The sequence below is a fragment of the Ooceraea biroi genome, chromosome 11 (assembly GCF_003672135.1).
Source record: "Ooceraea biroi isolate clonal line C1 chromosome 11, Obir_v5.4, whole genome shotgun sequence".
In the NCBI taxonomy this organism is placed as follows: Eukaryota; Metazoa; Arthropoda; class Insecta; order Hymenoptera; family Formicidae; genus Ooceraea; species Ooceraea biroi.
In genome coordinates, this window is record NC_039516.1 from 7,906,678 (window position 1) to 7,927,233 (window position 20,556).

Genomic DNA, 20,556 nt, shown 5'->3' on the forward strand with positions numbered 1-20,556 from the left:
TCATAGATTTCACTCAATGACAAGCTTACTATCCGTGTCCCAGCCAGACTCAAAACGTCTGCTCCTGGACGACCGCAACCGTTCTTTTTTTTTCTCCATTTGTGGACAACGAGAGTCTCTGTATTTTTAGTTTACTAAAATCTTATTTAGAAGTTACCAGGCAGCTTCGGTCATCCTCTTGCGATGAGTTATTTATATCTTGGTCAAAGCCTCATAAGGCGGTAGGCCGCCAAACTCTTAGCCGCTGGATACGATCAGGCCTAGAGGAGTGTGGAGTGAGGTCCGATTTATTCACGACACACAGTACCCGGCACGCTTCTACATCATCAGCAGCTTGGAGGGGTGTGTCCTTAGATTTAATTAGGCGTGCGGCCGGATGGTCCGGTCAATCTCGCGTTTTTGCGGATTTCTATTATCGGCTCTTACTCAATCCGGAGGAATTCGCGAACACCGTGTTACGACCTTGAGCGTTTTGTGTAGTATTATTTCCTTTACGTTTACTTCTCCGCCTCTGCCGGAACGTATATATTTCGCCGTCAATGTATTTAGGTTGTACGTTTATTTTGTTATGGCTGTTATACTCTCTATGGCTCTCTCTTTATACGGGAGTTTTTTATTGTTATTGTTTCTTTTCGTACGACTGTTTGTAACTGTTCGGCCTTACCACCTCTGTGAGTGTATTTATAATAACACTGGTCAACAATTTTCGACCATTTTTGTGTCACAAAAGGAATGACAGGTCATTTCGATAGGATTTTTCCCGTAGATTACGAATCTGAAACCCAAAATGTTCCATCACGTCACGTTTTTGAGAAAAATGAGGTCAAATAGTTAAAAAACCTGTTTTTGGCAGTATTTAAACCTCTGTCACAAAGGAACGGGACGTGATAGAATACTCTGTGTAGGCTCAAATTAAAGCTTGAACCTTAAACTTTAATGTTATGAAGCAAAAAACCATGTGACAATAATGTGAAGTCGTGTAGCACAGGTTTTTGATATAAAGACCGCAGCCTGAGTTTACTCAACCACCGAGCTTATATCGGATGACTTTGGAATAGTGAGGAGCAAGGGGACTTAATAAAGCACTCCAAGTAATGAGAAACTGTTTTATAATGCAATTCCGTACTTTACAGATGACAGTATTTCGACAAAATGTTTAATTTTTTGCCCCTATTTTGTATTAATTCGCCATTTTTTATTCTGACTTTGGATACCAAATTAAATTTAGAATCAACGATGCCAGAAATCTGCAAAAGAAAAGTTTTGTTCACATTTTCACCTTTTGGTATTATTTTGTTGTCAAACGCGAGATCACAATTGGCGCGCGTCCTGACCGCTCAGTCAAAAAACCTGTGCTACACGACTTCACAGTATTGTCACATGGTTTTTTGTTTCATAACATTAAAGTTTAAGGTTCAAGCTTTAATTTGAGCCCACATAGAGTATTCTATCACTTCCTATTCCTTTATGACAGAGGTTCAAAAAGTGCCAAAAACAGGTTTTTTTAACTATTTGACCTCATTTTTCTCAAAAACGTGACGTGATGGAACATTTTGGGTTTCCGATTCGTAATCTACGTGAACAATCCTATCGAAATGACCTGTCATTCCTTTTGTGACAAAATCAGTGTTGACCAGTGTAATCATTCCTTGGTTTATACAGATGGACTTCATAACTGTTGAACTGCCTGTTCGACCTGGGTAGGACGCTCTTCGCGCACCAGGTTTGCAAACCGCCCTCTGAACATCTACATTATCCATCCGGACGAGCACACTGGGCATAATTGTAAAATCAAACGAACTTACCTAGTGAAGTTTGATTTAGATTATGCCTGGTGTCTCGTCCGGATGGAGCTTCCCTCCCACGGTTAGGCACCGTCTCCCAGCCCGTCTTACGTTTTTCTTTCGGCGATTTGCTGTTCTAAATGAATGAAGAACCGGCCCGCGCGCGGCGCGGGGCGTGCACGCATTTTCGCTTTGGCAGGTTTTTTAACTGTTGACAATAGCGCATGGAAACATAACTACATTATCCATCCAGACGAGACACCAGGCATAATATAAATCAAACTTCACTAGGTAAGTTTGTTTGATTTTAAAATTCTTGTTCAAACTCATGTACGTACGCTCGCACGCACACAAGCAAAGCGAGTTTGTCCGTCAAGGTGCGTTCACATAAGCGCGTTATGGAGAATTCACACTGCGTCTGATACGTTGAGTATTGAGATATCGCGAATCTGCTTGCGCTGACTTTTTGACAATCGTTTGTAGTTTCGTTTTGTTTGTAGTTGGACTGTTCAAAAGGTATTAATTAACATTTGTTTAAGTGAAAAATAGCTACCTTTGCCATTTGTTAAGATATCGCGAATCCGCTTGCGCTGTCTTTTTCAGAATCGTTTGTAGTTGTTTGGTTTATAGTTGAACTTTTAAAAGTTATTACCATTTGTTTAAATGAAAAATAGCTAACATTGCCAGTTGTTAAGATATCGCGAATCGCTTGCGCTTTCGTTTTCAGAATCGTTTGTAGTTCTTTCGTTTCGTTTGTAGTTGAACCGTTCAAAAGTTATTAACATTTGTTTAAATAAAAAATAGCTAACTTTGCCATTTGTTAAGATATCGCGAATCCGCTTGCGCTGTTTTTTTCAGAATCGTTTCTAGTTGTTTCGTTTGTAATTGAACTTTCAAAAGTTATTAACATTTGTTTAAATAAAACATAGGTAACTTTGCCATTTGTTAAGATATAGCGAATCCGCTTACGCTGTCTTTTTCAGAATCGTTTCTAGTTGAACTTTCAAAAGTTATTAACATTTGTTCAACCCTTTCAGGGGTGCAATTGGACGGCTCGGTGGATTTTTGTGAAAATATGTGTGTAGTTCTATGTTTTTCTGATCGCTGATTACGAATCTGAAGTCAGATTTAAAAAATTCAATATGACAGATCCAATATGGTCGCCGTTATTTTACTTTTTGAGCCCTTTTTTCAAAACCGTGACGTGATGGGACATTTCTGTTTTCAGATTCGCAATCTACGGAAAAAATACTATTGAAATGACCTCTCACACTTTCAGAAGCAAGATATAAGATTCCAACTGTTTTACATTGTTATATACGTATTCTTGTATTATATTTATCTCAATATATATTATTTATATGTAGCATGACTTTGAAAGTAAAAAACTCAACTTGTAATATTTTTTCAATATATATTTTGAGCAAAAGGTACCTATGTGAAGTTGGCCCCCCGACTTTTAAATTATATAAAAATGACATGAGTTCTGGTTGCCCCCCATCGAGTTCTAGAGTTCCTTATCGATATAAACAATAGTTCCGACGATTAAAGCCATGAAAACACAAAATGAAAGTAAGCGGGGGCCAACTTCACGATTACGTTAGTTTAGATGTTCATAACTTTTTTATCTTAAACTTTAAGGCACTAATTGATAAGAACAATCGATAGAACTCTTTAGGGGGCTACCAGAACTCCCACCAGAACAGCGAAATTAAAAAATAAAAATTTCTCTCTAAGGGACTTTGAAAAATTTTCCGCACGTCGAAATTTTGAGAGGCTGTAACTTTTGCAGCGCATTTTTCTAAGTCCAAGACCGATTAAATTTTTTTTCATAATTTTGGCGTTCCGATCAGAGTTCTAGTAACCCCCCGAAGAGTTCTACAAATTATCTTTATGAATCGTCCGGCTGCGATCGACGAGGGCAAAGTTACAGCCTCTCAAAATTTCGACGTGCGGAAAATTTTTCAAAGTCCCTTAGAGAGAAATTTTTATTTTTTAATTGCGCTGTTTTGGTGGGAGTTCTGGTAGCCCTCTAAAGAGTTCTATCGATTGTTCTTATCAATTAGTGCCTTAAAGTTTAAGATAAAAAAGTTATGAACATCTAAAGTTACGTAATCGTGAAGTTGGCCCCCGCTTACTTTCATTTTGTGTTTTCATGGCTTTAATCGTCGGAACTATTGTTTATATCGATAAGGAACTCTAGAACTCGATGGGGGGCAACCAGAACTCATGTCATTTTTATATAATTTAAAAGTCGGGGGGCCAACTTCACATAGGTGCAAAAGGTCCACATTTCTCGCTTACTTCGCAAAAATATATAATTGTTTATTTTTTTATTAAAAATTGAACCTGCGAAAAAATTTGCAAAAATTATATATGATAGTAGGAGATATCAAGTATATTCAGTAATTTTGTTAGCTTCCCATCTTCATTTGTGTCGTCAGGGACGAATTAAAATGAAAAAAACGCTATTTTTCAACTTTATTTATTCATAATAATTGTTAAGTAGTATAATAAATAAAAATAAAAATAAAAACTAGAAGAACAAGTATTTAGAAGTCAGAAAAATAAAACGGCACGCTTATTATGGCGAAATTGTAAGAGCAACAATAATAAAACTGCGGCAATGTAAGTGGGACATATATGTCCCAGTGCCCTTGAAAGGGTTAAATAAAAAATTGCTAACTTTTGTTGAGATATCTCGGTTCACCTACAAACGAAACGGAACAACTGCAAACGATTCTAAAGAAGACTGCGCAAGCGGATTCGGGATATCTCAAAATTTAAAAAATTTACAATAAGCAATGAGATCCCACTAAAAGAACCTCACAAAGGTAAAAATGTACGCCAAGTACATAAAAAATCCTACCTTGTACGCAACAAAATGTTTAAAAAACTATTTAGAAAAATCAAAACTAAATATGAAATCAATAGTTAACTAGCCAAGTACCTAGAAGTATTTAGAAGTACCTAGATGTACCTAGAAGTACTTATTTTATCTAAATATTTTAAAGTTAACAGTACTATTTTTCATCATGGTAAAAATGTTAACAATGGACATTACACGAACATGTTGCGAGCTAAGGGTACAAAATGGATTTCCGTAAATGATTTAAAAGTTGAGACATGTCATTGGCCTCGAAATGCTAAGGGTGCATACATATTTTTTTTTTTAAATAATAATTTATTAATAACTGTCAATCTGTTAATAATCAATTATTTCGATTAATTGAATTCGTAGTAAAATTAAGAAATTATAAAAAGTATCGATCTATTAATTGTCTTAAAGACGATTTGTAATATAATTATTACAAATCGTAATAAACATTAATATGTTTGAATTGTATATTTAGGTTAATTAATTAATGTGCATAAAAGTGCACATTAATGCACAATAATGTGCTTAGATTTTTATATATGATGATATTTATATTTTATATTTTTCATACTTTATATTTTATATTTTTATACTTTTATATTATACTTTGTATTTTTTATATTTTATTTGTATATTTAGGATGATTAATTAATGTAAATAAAACCTCTTATTTTTATACATCATGATCTTTTTCCTTTTTTGTTTACACTTGTAGACTGAAGTTCCCACAGTATTAAACGAGATTTTAAAACGGAAAAAAGGTTCAAGAAAGAAGTACTCTGCAGAATTGAGGGCTTTTGCTCTTACACTGAACTTTTACTCATCCAAGGAATACAAATATATACGTACAACCTTTAAAACTTTTCTTCCAGACGTTTCAACGATCCGTAAATGGTATTCGGTACTAGATGGTTGACCAGGATTCACTAGCGAAGTTTTCGATGCATTGAAATGTAAAGTTAGTAAGACGAAAACGCCGATTTTCTGTAATTTAGTAGTAGACGAAGTTATGATTCGACAGGTGACAGGATAGTGTATGATGGCAAACGGTATTACGGCCTTGTAGATTTAGGTATACATACGAGTAGCGATACAGATGATCCTCGACAAGCAACAAATGCATTAGTTTTTATGTTGGTGGCATTGAATGACCACTGGGAAGTTCCCGTTGGATATTTTTTGATCGATAGTCTGAATGGTAACGAAAGAGCAAGTTTATTAGAAAAATGTTTCGAGTTAATCTATGAAATTGGAATAATATTGCATTCGGTAACAGTTGATGGTGCAATTGTTAATTTGAGCATGTGCACTGCTTTAGGTGCAAATTTTGTAGTCGGGGAAAACTTTAAGCCGTACATCATTAACAACATGACAAAAGAAACAATTTTCTGCTTCTTCGATCCATGCCACATGCTTAAATTAGTTCGAAACACTCTGGGTGATAAATTAGAATTGCGCCATAAAGGTAAAAGTATTTATTGGCAAAATATTGTGTCCTTACAAAAATTGCAGGAAACTGAAAGTTTAAAAGCTGGCACAAAACTAACAAAAAGGCACATCTTGTTTACGAATACTAAAATGAATGTAAAATTGGCTGTCCAAACACTCAGTGAAAGTGTTAGTGCAGCTTTACAATTTTGTAGCCAATACGTTCCTGAACGGTTTAAATATCCAGAAGAAACTGCCTTGTTCTGCTCAATGTTTAATGATGCCTTCGACATATTAAATGTAAGATCAAAATTCTGTAAGAAGAAAAAGTGCAATATGCCTTTTATCAATGAAAATTATAATAAACTGAAGACTTACGCAGGAAATATAATAGAATATATTGTGGCGATTATATGGCCACATACGTCATCGCCTAGACGGTCGGCAGTATCGCGCGGCTAGACTCAGGCGAGGCAAATAGACCGAAAAACACGTCGTCAAAATAAACAGATTAGCGGATAATAGACTAGACCGTTAGACAGGGAATCCCCAATGAGCCGTTGCAGATTTGCAAGTGTTCCGCGAAATGTCGGGGGATTCCGTACCGACGACCGTGACGAGGCATACGCGCGGCGGCTGAAAGTGTGGTGATCGCGTCATGGAGGCGCGGGTCACCGAAAGAAGCAGGGCGCGATAAATAGGCAGAACGATTCCTCCCGTAAGAAATTCAAAAGGACCTTCGAGAGGTCCTACGAAACAAACAGGCTCGTGAGAGTAGGCTTTCGACGACCAAGAGGTCGACAAATAGGGGATTCGACTGGTAATCGTCTACGCGAGCGGACGTGCCTTTGTATATTCGGACTCAGAATACAATTCGGGCTGTGCTCATTATACACCGAGCAAATATTATAATCATTTAATTACACCCGATCCGCTCCTTTTTTTTACTCAGCACACCAAGAGCCAAAATATAAAACAATTACAGTATTCTACAAATGAATCAATTTTGCAGAGTAATCGAAAGACTGGCTTTCTGGGCTTTATTATTTGCTTAACAAATATGTTTGATTTATTCCATACATTAAAAGAAAAAGGACTGAAATATTTATTAACTTACAAAATTAACCAAGATCACTTGGAAACAGTTTTTAGTGCCCTACGTAGCAGAGCAGGTTTCAACGACAATCCTAATGCCAAACAATTCGAAAGCAGTTATAAACGGCTACTTGTTAGGCATGAAATTTAAGCTTCTGAAAGAGGGAACTGTTTAATAGATGATGTACAAATTTTATATGTGTCATTGACAATCAAATCCAATATAATAAGCGATGGTATATTCACGGAAGCCAATGATACGATATATACTGATGTATTTGATCATGATTATTTGACGTCTGTGAACCTAGCATCCTCACCTTATGGTCACTGAGTTCTTATATCGAGGATGTGGTCAAATACATCAGTGGATTTGTAATCAAAAAACTTTTACGAAGTATTTAATATTTGTGATGTATGCTCTACTTTTTTAACTGTGAAATCTACTGATTCAGTATTAATAACATTAAAAAATAGAGGAAAATTAATTTTTCCATCAGAAGATGTGTGATCAAAATAGCCAAAGTAAGTGAAACTATTATCCGAGAAAATAGCCACATTATTTTTAAAACAAAAAATATTAGAAATATATTGATCATTAAAACCTTTCGAATTGTTTGCCATTCGGTTTTTAATGACAATAAAATGACGGAACATATCATGCAACAAAATGTTTTAAATAATCATAAGACTGAATTAATACAGACTATTATTAAAATTTATGTAAATTTGCGTTTATTCCACGAAAGGAAAAGTGCGAGTGATATAAACCGAAAAGATTTTATTCAACAGAAATATTCAAAATTAGTACACTTCAAACATCAATAATATCTCGAATATTATTATCTCTAAATATATCTCGAATGTTATTTATTATGTTATTGTTTGCAAAAAATAAAGTTTATCATTATTTATTACTGTATGTACATTAATTATCACCTATTCAATAATCGTCAATTGTATCCCAATTAAAAATAACATTTCACGTTGTCAAACGGCGCGGTGGGCGTGACGTTATCCGCGTTTGCGCATTGCGAGCAAAGGTTACAATCTACCTTTCTCTCTCGCACCCAACTTGGACACAGATTGTTTTCACGGGAAACATAGGCAATTCCCCTTCCAGGTATATATGTTCTAAGTTATTAGCATTTTGTTATATAGTACCCACTAAAAAAATCTCACAAATGTAAAAAAAAGTACGCCAAGTACATAACAAATCTCACCTTGTATTGTATGCAACAAAAAGTTTAAAATGCTATTTATAAAAACCACAACTAAATATGAAATCAATAATTAACTAACCAAGTACCTTAGGAGCAATTCAATTTGAGTATTTTATCCAAACGTATTCCATGCATACTCTCTTATCGCATGACGACATTGAAGTACTTGGCGTGCAGCGGTCGTATTGGACATGTCTGCTGGTAAATATCTTAAAAATCTAACAATTACATGTAAAGTACAGATTATAGATAGGATAGTATATTTTAATAACCGGGCACGCCAAGTACTTCAATGTCATGCGATAAGAGAGTATGCATGGAATACATTTGGATAAAATACTCAAATTGAATTGCTCCTAAGGTACTTGGCTAGTTAATTATTGATTTCATATTTAATTTTGATTTTTATAAATAGGTTTTTAAACTTTTTGTTGCGTACAAGGTGGGATTTTTATGTACTTGGCGTACTTTTTTTTGCCTTTGTGAGATATTTTTAGTGGGATCTCATTGCTTTTTGTAAATTTTTTATATTTTGAGATATCTAAAATCCGCTTGCGCAGTCTTCTTTAGAATTGTTTGTTGTTGTTTGCAGAGCTTTTCATTTCGTTTGTAGTTGAACCGTTCAAAAGTTATTAACATTTGTTTAAACGAAAAGTACCTAACTTTGCCATTTATTGAGATATCGCGAATCTACAAACGAAACGAAACAACTACAAACGATTCTGAAAAAGACAGTGCAAGCGGATTCGCGATACCTTAACAAATGGCAAAGTTAGGTATTTTTTATTTAGAAAAATATTAATAACTTTTGAACGGTTCAACGAAACGAAACAACTACAAACGATTCTGAAAAAGATTGCGCAAACGGATTCGCGATATCTCTACAACTGACAAAGTTAGCTATTTTCATTTAAACAAATGTTAATAACGTTTGACAGTTCAAATACAAACGAAACGAAACAACTACAAACAATTCTGAAAAAGATTGCGCAAGCGAATTCGCGATATCTCAACAAATGGCAAAGTTAGCTATTTTTTATTTAAACGAATGTTAATAACTTTTGAACGGTTCAATTACAAACGAAACGAAACAACCACAAACGATTCTGAAGAAGACAGCGCAAGCGGATTCGCGATATCTTAACAAATGGTAAAGTTAGCTATTTTTTATTTAACCAAATGTTAATAACTTTTGAACGGTTCAATTACAAACGAAACGAAACAACCACAAACGATTCTGAAAAAGACAGCGCAAGCGGATTCGCGATATCTTAACATATGGCAAAGTTAGCTATTTTCATTTAAACAAATATTAATAATTTTTGACGGTTCAAATACAAACGAAACAACTACATACGATTCGGAAAAAGACAGCGCAAGCGGATTTGTGATATCTCACTGTCGGGTGCGAGTCATTTTTTAAAAGTTTTGTATCTTTATATCTTTTATTGGATAAAACTACAAACGAAATTATTGTTACTACAAACAACTACAAATGAAATGCTATTGTTTTCTATATTAGAAAATTAATTTTTTAAATGTGGAGTGCTAGGTTTATAGCTGCGTCAGTTTATATTCTTTATTCAATATCTTTATTTAATATTCAGTGTAGTATTCAATATTTAGTGTATTTTTTTTCAATATTCAGTGAGCACTAAAGATTGAAGACGCTCGTGTCGTTGCAAGCGCCATGTGAAATGTACTCAACGTATCAGACGCAGTGTGAATTCTCCATACCGCGCCTATGTGAACGCACCTTGCCAGACAAATTCGTTTTGCTTGTGTGCGTGCGAGCGTACGTACATGAGTCTGATCCTGAATCTGAAAAACGGAACGTCACAATTCTAGCATACGATTACGATTATCTCAGGATAGACTGCACCAATCTTATTCAAATTGGTCGCAATCGAAAGCTTGCATCCACATTATGTTATAAAAGTGCCGTTTAATTTTTGATTATGGCTTTAGATTCTGAGATATTTTAATCGAAAGTTTGTGTGACGTGAAATTCCGGATAAGCTACTTGGTAGCGCGCGACGTCTATGCAGTGGCTCTCACCGCTCGGAACCTTGTTCTTTATGTACTTGGCGTCGCGACGCTATCGCATCGCTTGATATAGATAGCAACGTTCAAGAAACTTATAGAAAATTCAAGATTTTTTGCTATGCTGCTTTGCAATTATAATTGTGTATATGTTGTACACGTTTTATTGTTGTATAATTCGATATATTTATTTATAATTTCAACTAACAGAATAATAATATTAAATAACAATAATAAGAACTATTTAAATATTATCAAAAAAGATATAACAATATGCGTCATTTATAGATAGTAAATGTTATTAAGGAAAAGAATTTTGCTTTAAGTTTATAATACATACTTGGATACTTGGACCTGGAATCATACGGTTAATGGTAAATATTGTTTTTTCCATTCCATCAGCAATGACGCATTCACATGATGAATTAATTCTTGAGGTAGTTCTTGATGTATTACAGTAGTTGCATGCACTAAAATGGATAAGTATGAAAGATAAAAATTTTGAAAAATTTTAAAATGTTTTTTTGAGACTTATATCTAAGAAAAGCACATATAAAAAATACATAAAAAGGAAACATAAAAATAAATAAAACAAAAAAAGAACAACTATATGTATTACCATTACAAGCAATTTCTTTAAAAAATCACGAAATTGATCACAAATTGCTCTTGAGTTCGTTTATTACATTACATATCTATATAATAATTAATAATTAATTTCTCAATATTCCGGTCACAGTTTCGATAAAAGAAACCTCATTTAATGACTTTGACCTTACCATATCCCAGGCAGCACATGTTAGCCTAATATATGTTTCTTACAAGGGAACCTCGCGAACTCGAAAATTCTGATTTTGATGAAACTTTATGTACATGTAGGGGGGGGGGGTTAATAGATGAATTTAGAAATTTTCCGTTGCGGCCCAAAAACGGTTTTAAGGGGTGAAACCATCCTTCATATGTAAGACGGCTTTTTCCTTTTCCCGATATATCTCGAAAAAATTTCGACATTCGAAAAATGATTTATTCAAAACTTTCATAGTACAAACGCCTCTATTTAACCACATTACTAAAAATTTTTTTTAATGATTTTTCAAAAAATTTTTTCAAAATTTATTTAAAAAAAATTTTATTAATGTGGTTAAGTAGAGGCGTTTGTACTATGAAAGTTTTGTATAAATCATTTTTCGATATGTCGAAATTTTTTCAAGATATATCGAGAAAAGGAAAAAGCCGTCTTACATATGAAGGATGGTTTCACCCCTTAAAACCGTTTTTGGGCCGCAACGGAAAATTTCTAAATTCATCTATTAACCCCCCCTACATGTACATAAAGGTTCATCAAAATCAGAATTTTCGAGTTCGCGAGGTTCCCTTGTTAGACGTATCTAATGTCTAAGAAACATAAAGTACTATTGCACTTCGGCTAATTGTGCGTTTAGTAATAATAGTTTATTTTAATAAATATACAGTCGTTGTACACTTAACAAAAAGAAACTCATATGCTCAACGTAATGATTAACTAAAACGTAATTTTATATGGCGAACTCAAATATTACAACGACGCGAAAAGAATATAACGTAACATAACTTGACTTGACTGCGAACACAAAAGGCAGTGAGACTCGCGCGCGAAAGAACGACAAGGGTGCCACCTTAATCGCTAAGCGCGCTGCATATCAAATCTAATTAGCTCGAAGCTGTCACTACCAACACAACAAATTACATTTAAGAAACAGTTTAAATAGAAACCGTTTTTAGACCTAAATTTTAAAAACGTATTTTTCACGTTTCCACAGAAATGAAAAATGTGTTTTATTAAATTGATTCGAAATTATATAGTTAATATAGAAAAAAATAGTAATTTCTGCTTAATTTGCGAGTGTTAATTATTTTTATATCATACGTTTCAATGTATTCCATTATGGAACAATAGACAAAAATCAACATAAGTGTGTGTGTGATTCTCGCCTCTGATTCACCAAGCGACCGATAGATGGCCAGGCCAGGTGCGACGTTCTTGCAAGAAACATTTGCGTTATCACCTTACAAATAACCATCCGGAAAACCGATCCAGTACTCTTTTCTTCTTCTTCTCTTTTGAAACCAATATCAGTACTGCCACGATGTCAAACGGTACAGTCTCAGTACTGGGCCGTTTTGATATTTCTCCGTGGGTAGACTAGAGTGGAATATGGTACTCTTTTCAGAATTGAAGGTTCAGTTAAAGTAAAGAGTGCATAACTTCACTTTTTCAAACGGTGAAATTTGGGAGCGTCCCGTTTAGCCACGTTAATATTGACCACAGTCCCAATTGACCACGTTGAAAGTGATCACGTTCCGATTGACCACAGTCCCGATTGACCACGTTGATATTGGCCACAGTCCCGATTGACCACACATTGGAAATCAGAAATCAGAACGGGCGTATCCCGTTTGCACACGAAACGATTGCACACGTTGTATTGCACACTGTTCTATTGCACACAGCACGATTGTACACCGCACGATTGCACACGCACATTGCACGATTGGACACCGCACTATTAGACACTGCACGATTGTTTAATAAAACTGTATGAACGAAAAATTTTTAATGATCAGTAAATGATTCCGCATAGGGTCAACGAGGTCCGTGCCTTGAACATTCCACGCCAATCGAGGTGCACTGCGGGCTGGGTAGATTCTCTGAAGTTTGTTTATTTTTTTTCGGCGGGGGTTGAGGTGGAAGGTTGCCTTCGGCGAAGCACCTTCCACTTGCCTTACCCGCCCCACGCAAACACTGTCAAGTCATCGGTACGATTCCACATAGGTTCAATGACATGAAGTCAAAAACAGACCTCTTTGAACATACGTGCGCTGGCTCTTATTGAATATCATCGATTGTAAATTGGTGTCCAATCGTGCAGTATCTAATGGTGCGGTGTCCAATCGTGTAATGTGCGTGTGCAATCGTGCGGTGTACAATCGTGCTGTGTGCAATAGAACAGTGTGCAATACAACGTGTGCAATCGTGCGGTGTGCAATCGTTTCGTGTGCAAACGGGATACGCCCGTTCTGATTTCTGATTTCCAATGTGTGGTCAATCGGGACTGTGGCCAATATCAACGTGATCAATCGGGACCGTGGCCAATATCAACGTGGTCAATCGGGACTGTGGTCAATCGCAACGTGGTCAATATCAACGTGGTCAATCGGAACGTGGTCAATATCGTGGCCAAACGGGTGCCACTCGTGAAATTTCACTCCATTTGGACTGGCAGTATTATCATTATTGCTTGAAGTGATATCGCATTCCAAAAGAGTGAGATTCCATTACACGAAATTTAGAGAGTAATTCATAAAATATAAAAATCTAGTTTTTTAGAAAAATGTGACTTAACTCTGTCTATCTTTGAGGCACTGATATATAGAATTGATAAATATTTGGATAAAATTCCGAAAAGTACTCACCCCCGATTTTTTCGAAACTCAGTATTCCTACGTATTTTGACGCGCTAATTACGAATATCATAGTGAAAGTTGGCGACTATTTGATTTTCATGATGAAAACCATGAAAAACCCATAAAAATTATAGTTTTTTATGCTTATCTCAGTAAATATGGAAAATCATGATAAATGTTTTAGACAAAAGTTTTAGATCTTACAGAGATAAACAGTTTAGGTTCTATACATTTTTACCGTACAAATAATAGTTTTCGGGGGATACTACGATTTCGGGAGCGCTAAGTTTTGACCGTGGATTCTTCATCTACAGGTCATTACAAACAAAACTTAAAGAGTGATGAAAGTGGTTATCTGATTTAATTTAGGAGATATGGAGGTTTTTAGTTGAAATTTGAGAAATCGACAAAACCGCTTTTTTGCCAGTTGCAGACTATTTTCGCGTTATTCAGAACAATATAGGGTAAATATTGACAATAACGGAGTCTGCCCCGATGACCTTGACCTTGACATATATTATAGAGGTCCTCCTGAGTGATCTTCAAAAAGTTTTAACCATCGCTCGTTGTTTATTAAAAAGTTATTAAAAAAAAGAAATTTAATGATTTCCACGAATTTTTAACTGTCCACGCGAAGCAAGGACTTGTTTCGCGACACGCGACTCGCGGGTGTCCGCGATTCGTTCGCGAGGTCGTGGAGGGGGCATCGACCCCCCGCGAAGATCGTATAAATATGATGAAGCGATCGATACTGCAATCAATAATCCTTCGATTATTAGAAGCGTTAAGAAGCGTTAGAAGAATGGCATACACAAACGAAGAATATTACATGTTGATGGCACTTGGCGAGTGCCACGGACAGTACCACGTAGCTGCAAGACGATACGCCGAATTGTACCCGAACCGAGCAAGACATCCATCGCCTCGTGTCATACTTGGAGCGGCACAAAGATTGTACGAGACCGGCAGTGTCCTTACGAACAAACACGACACTGGAAGAAATCGGGAAGCAAGAAATTTACGAAATGTGGAGAACGTAGTACGTTCTTTCGAAGATAATCCTGAAAAGAGTATTCGAGTTGTTGCTCGAGAACAGGATTTATCCTATGCAACTGTGCAGAGGATATTGAAGGAAGAAAAGTTGCACGCATTTCACTACACATGCGTGCAACATTTGCGATCAGAAGATTATGAAAGAAGAAAAACGTTCTGCGAAAATTTTCTAAGAGAAGTAGATCGAGATCCCAGATTTCCTTCTCATGTCATATTCAGCGATGAATCGCTATTTACACGAGAAGGAATTTATAATTCCCACAACATGCATTTTTGGAGCGACGAAAATCCCAGAGTCACGCGACTCAGAAACTTGCAAACTCGTTGGAAGATAAATGTGTGGGCTGGCATAATGGGAACACAAATACATGGTCCAATTATTCTTCCGCAACAAACATTAACTGGTCAAACATACGTCGAGCTTCTAAGAGAGAACTTTCCAGATTTTTTAGAAGATGTACCATTGTTGGAAAGAAATAAAATTATTTTTCAACAAGACGGTGCTGGGCCACACAACGCAAGAATTGTAACAAATTATTTAAATGATCAGTTTCCTGGACGCTGGATGGGTCAGTATGGCCCGATACGTTGGCCCGCAAGATCTCTGGATCTCAACCCTCTCGATTTTTTCTTGTGGGGCTATTGTAAAGAAGTAATTTATAAAACGCTTCCCGAAGATGTCGACGATGTGGAAACAAGACTTCGACATGCCATTTGGGACATCGGAGAAGATGTAATGCAGAACGTGGAAAGAAATTTATTAAAACGCATGAGAGCTTGCGTTAGGATGAATGGTGGTCATTTTGAGCACTTACTATGAAATTTCTTCGAGTCCAATCCGCTCTTCTCAGAGCGACCAAAAGCAATCCGCTCTTTTCAGAGCGAACAATACATTTGAACGTAGAACATCTTTTGCAGTTGCAGAAACATAAGAAAAATCCAAGAGAGGGATCAAAACGCTTCGATTGACGTTCTCTCAATGTTTATAATCAATCTTATAATCTTAAAGTTCATTTCACACATAATGCATTATTTATTCTTGTTTAACATTCGATGAACAACAAGAAGAAATGATGCATTATGCATAAAATACACTTTCATTCTTATTTGAAAATAATTATCAACATAATAAAACAATAGATTCGTTCGTAAATGCCTCGATAGTGATTTCTGTGATTGTGCGTAATATGTTTTTTTTTCGTCGAGTAATTCTCAATTGCCGAATAATTAATCGGTAGTGAGTAATAAATCGATAAATTCGTTTATAAATCAATCGAGTGCGTGAGTAAATACGTGATACAATGTATTAAAGAAAAAGACTTGTGACTCATTACTCAGTGTGTTACATGTAAATTTGTGATTTTATTGTTATCCGCGATCGTGGGGCCATTTACTTATTCTTCTCCTTTTACAACAGTATGAAGACATCGAATATCTTATAAGGTAAGAATGTGTGAGCGTGTGTGTGTTGTGTGTGTGCGCGCACGCGTACCACTGCGTGTAGCAGCAGCGCGTGTTGATCGCGTAATCGCCCGCGTCGGACGGTGAGTTGCGCCGCCCCTGCGTATCTTCCGTACTCGCCCCGTAATTCGCATAGATCTAAAGCAATTTTCGGAAAACCCTTCTTGCTGTTGTCGATTATCCATTTCACAAGAATATCTTCCTCTGCAGGTGTTAGAATGGTGGCTGGACCTAAACTCTTTTTAGTGAAAGCAGGGCTCATGCGAAAAATTATAGTTGTCCTCGGCACCTCGTGTAATTTGGCTGCGGCATTTTGTGACATACCATTTTTAACAGCCTGAATAGCAGCTTCAAGTTGAGCCTGCGTATATTTGACAATTGGAGCTTTAGGCATGATAGTTGCAAGATCTAGAGGATCAAATGTGCACAACTTCTTAATCAAAAGATTGATAATAATCAGTTAACGATCTCATTAAGCAACAGGCAACTGTGCGTGATGAGATTCACAACAGCATAGATGTACGGCGAGCGCGTACCTGTCTTAGTGTCTTCTTGGGTCCTTCCGTTTTTACGCCTACCTCTTCCACACGCTGTGCTTTCAGCCACAATACACGATAATACACGAGTTTACGTCCGTTGCGAATTTCCGTTCAGAGGAACAACCTTTGAACACGCTGTAAGGCAGCGATGTTTACATTGGTATTAATGTCAACAATCGATTTCAAGTAACTGTCCCGCCGATCCTCAGTGATGTAAACATATGAAAATGTGATTTCAACATTCAGATATTTAAATATAAGCTACATGTCAATCACTCAACCACGAATGATAGATGGTTCAATAATTGATATCTTCCCTTCAGATATCAATACAACAATAATATGATTCAAATAAGAGCGGGAAGCATGTATCTAACAACACTTGATCATGTTGAGGCAAAATTGCGGCGAACTTATGCATACAGTTCGTATTAGAAACATATTTCTATAAGCATATTCTTACTTGATCTGCTAAGCGATGTAACTATTAAACAACGTTTTCGACAACGCTATACTGCTGTCGGCTGATGCTTCCGATTAAATTAAACAAGCGCACTGCGAAAATTCCGATAGCTTATTAAAGGTTTCCTCTCTTCCTCAATACCTTGCGATTAATTATGCAACAAGCAGTTCGTCTGCTATAAATACAAATATGACAGAATGTCAATCACTGTACCCTTGTCAATCACTGTATTGCTTACCCTATATAACAGTCAAATTCCAGTTTCTGGTATTTGATGATGAAAAATGATCTTTCCGTATTAGTCGCACAAAATCCTTTTAAGGGCTTTCATTTTGACCATAAAGGAAGGTGTTTACCAAGTTTCATCGAAATCGGAGGTAAGTCGTTTTCGGAACTGCACCCGAAATAACTACCGTTTTCTTTTGTCGATTATTATTATTCTCAGGTATTATATTATTGCTTATATCTTTGCAATTATTCAAAAGCCAAAGATAGCGTTCTAGCATTGACCTTACCATGACCTCTCGAGGCTATCTACAAAAGTATATCATAATCGGAGCGTTGTCCCTTTCCGAAAAACAGCCTTATTTTTTTAGTGTCAACGCTGTTATTGTCTTTATACTCGATTTCCTCGAAAACTATTATTCGTACAGTGAAAATGTATAGAACCTAAAATGTTTATCTCTGTAAGATCTAAACCTTTTGACTAAAACATTTATCATGATTGTCCGTATTTACTGAGATAAGCATAAAAAACTATACTTTGTATGGGTTTTTTATGGTTTTCACCTTGAAAATCAAATAGTCGCCAATTTTCACTATGATATTTGTAATTAGCGTGTCAAAATACGTAGGAATACTGAGTTTCGAAAAAATCGGGGGTGAGTACTTTTCGGAACTACACCATCTACAAACACGTGATATAAATAACATGATGTCAAAACATTTTTTCCTTTGCAAGCGTCAATGATTAAGCAAGAAAAACACATGATTACAATCGCTGGTAAGACACGTCAACTAACACAGATGGCTGAAGACACAATGACTCAGCCACCTACGAAAGCCTCACAATATTGTCATAGATTTCGGGTAAACTGTCTGTATCAGTCTGAAGGTTAATCGTCGTATTATGCTTTCATATAAGAAACTTCCGCGATCTCTCTCTTTCTTCTATGTTTTTCACAGTGTAAAATCAAAGGTTTAGACCAGTCAAACTCGTGATTAATAAGACGATGCTTACTAACTACAGAATGATCAGAAGCACTTTTGTGAATATTAGATCTATGCTCCTTAATTCTTGTTTTTAAATGTCTTTTGATCTGACCAATATAACAAGCTTCACAATTATTACAATTAATTTTATAAACTACTTCAACACATTGAAGAGAGTTTAAACGATCTTTGCCTCTGCATATGATACTGTCAAGTTTTTTAGGTAAATTATACAATATGTCAAAACCAAAAAACCTAAAGTTTCTTTCGATATTCTGGCTCCGATTCCTTGACATAAGGAATCGTTAGGAAATGTCTCTTAGAGTTATCAAAATTATCATTATTAAAATTACCATATCTAATGCTCCTAAGTCTATTACTGATGCTCTTAGTTATAAAATCTTCCGGGTAAACATTATTTTTCAAAATGCCATTTACAATTTCCAAATTGGAGTCGCGAAACCTCCCATCAGACAAAACAATCACTCTGTTCACAAGACTATTCACAACGCCAACTTTATGTCTGTAAGGATGTTGGGAAAAGTAACTAATGTACCTACCAGAAAAGGTAGGTTTACGGTACCAATCTGTTATCAGTCTATTGTTATCTCTGATTACAGTAGTGTCTAAGAAATTTAAACAATTGTTAGTTTCCATTTCACTTGTAAACCTCAATCTGTCGTGGTAAGAATTAAAATTATGCAAGACATACTGTACTTTGTCAATCGGGAGGATAGTAAAAATATCATCAACATAACGATAAAAGATTGGCACCTCGAAGTCTAAATTAGCAATACAATGAGTCTCCAAGTCACCAAGTACAGGGTGGGGAAAAATTATTGGTCAAGCTTTCGCCAGTCGATTCTACTCGTCGAGATCGCCAACATTGCATCATAAACATGGTGCCGCAAAATTAACTTTCAAGGTCATTTTCAATGTCAAATTTTTTATTGGCTTAGTCGATTCTACTCGTCGAGCTGAACAAAAGTCTCAAAGGGACCATATGCCGGAAATCAATATTTCATAGAGAAATCTTCGTTTGAAGTTTTTAGAAGCCAAAAAATTTCGTAAAATTAATTGTGATGAATGTAAAATCTGCTTAATCTACTCTTAACGCTACCCAGGAACAACGACGTGGGCGTGGTAGATTTTTGTTCCCTTCGGGGTATCTTAGTACCCAGTAACATTTCAACGGCTGTTGGTTCCTTAAAGCAACGGTCATTTGCCTCGGAGAGGAATAATATATCGCTCCATAAGACATTCGTTACTTGTGCTTAAGAAACTTTTCATCCATATCCAGACCTTTTTCGTGATTATTAGAAGACCGCCGCTGATCTTGAATCAATTTTCAGTGTAAAATTAAAAAAAAATTGTTTAAATTTTTTACCAAATTTTTTCTAAGAATAACGTTGCTGTAGCATGCCTCGACGTGGTGGCCGTGGTGGTCGTGATCGGGCGCTTCGGGATGGGCGTGACCAACGTCTAATGCTTCGAGCAATTGATCGTGCTCATGGTAATTACACACGAGCACGAGCTCTTTATGCTAGTTGGTTGCGACGCCAAGCTAATGGCAAACCATTACGTCCAGGGTCCGTGCCTGATCGTCGAGAATTTCAACGACTCGATGAACGATTACATGATCAGGAGCAAATGAATTTTACAGGTGCTGGCCACCGTAGGGCAGGTCGTCCTCGTGTGTCTTGGAGAATTGAGGAACGTGTGATTGCTCTAGCTCGAACTTATCCTGTCATGGGATCACGACACATAGGCGCGCGAGTAGGGGTTGATCATAAAACAGTCTTGCGCATTCTCCGTGAGGAAGGCCTACGACCCTACAAAGTGCAGGTAGTGCATGAGTTACGACCTGGTGATCGCACAGCTCGTCTTCGTTTTTGTCGGTGGATGCTTCGCAAGATCCGAAGATATCGGCACT

The 20,556-nt window shown here is 36.3% G+C and overlaps 1 protein-coding gene across 1 annotated transcript; it reads left to right on the forward strand.

The window, feature by feature from the left end:
- Nucleotides 1-14,697: 14,697 nt before the first annotated feature.
- On the forward strand, nt 14,698-15,768 carry LOC113562960. Its single transcript, XM_026973823.1, has one exon. It carries the CDS (start codon nt 14,698-14,700, stop codon nt 15,766-15,768), a length of 1,071 nt encoding a protein of 356 aa, XP_026829624.1.
- Nucleotides 15,769-20,556: the final 4,788 nt, after the last annotated feature.

Bases quoted from the DNA above. Each gene is read 5' to 3' on its own strand.
- LOC113562960 (XM_026973823.1), top strand. From the start codon at position 14,698: ATGGCATACACAAACGAAGAATATTACATGTTGATGGCACTTGGCGAG.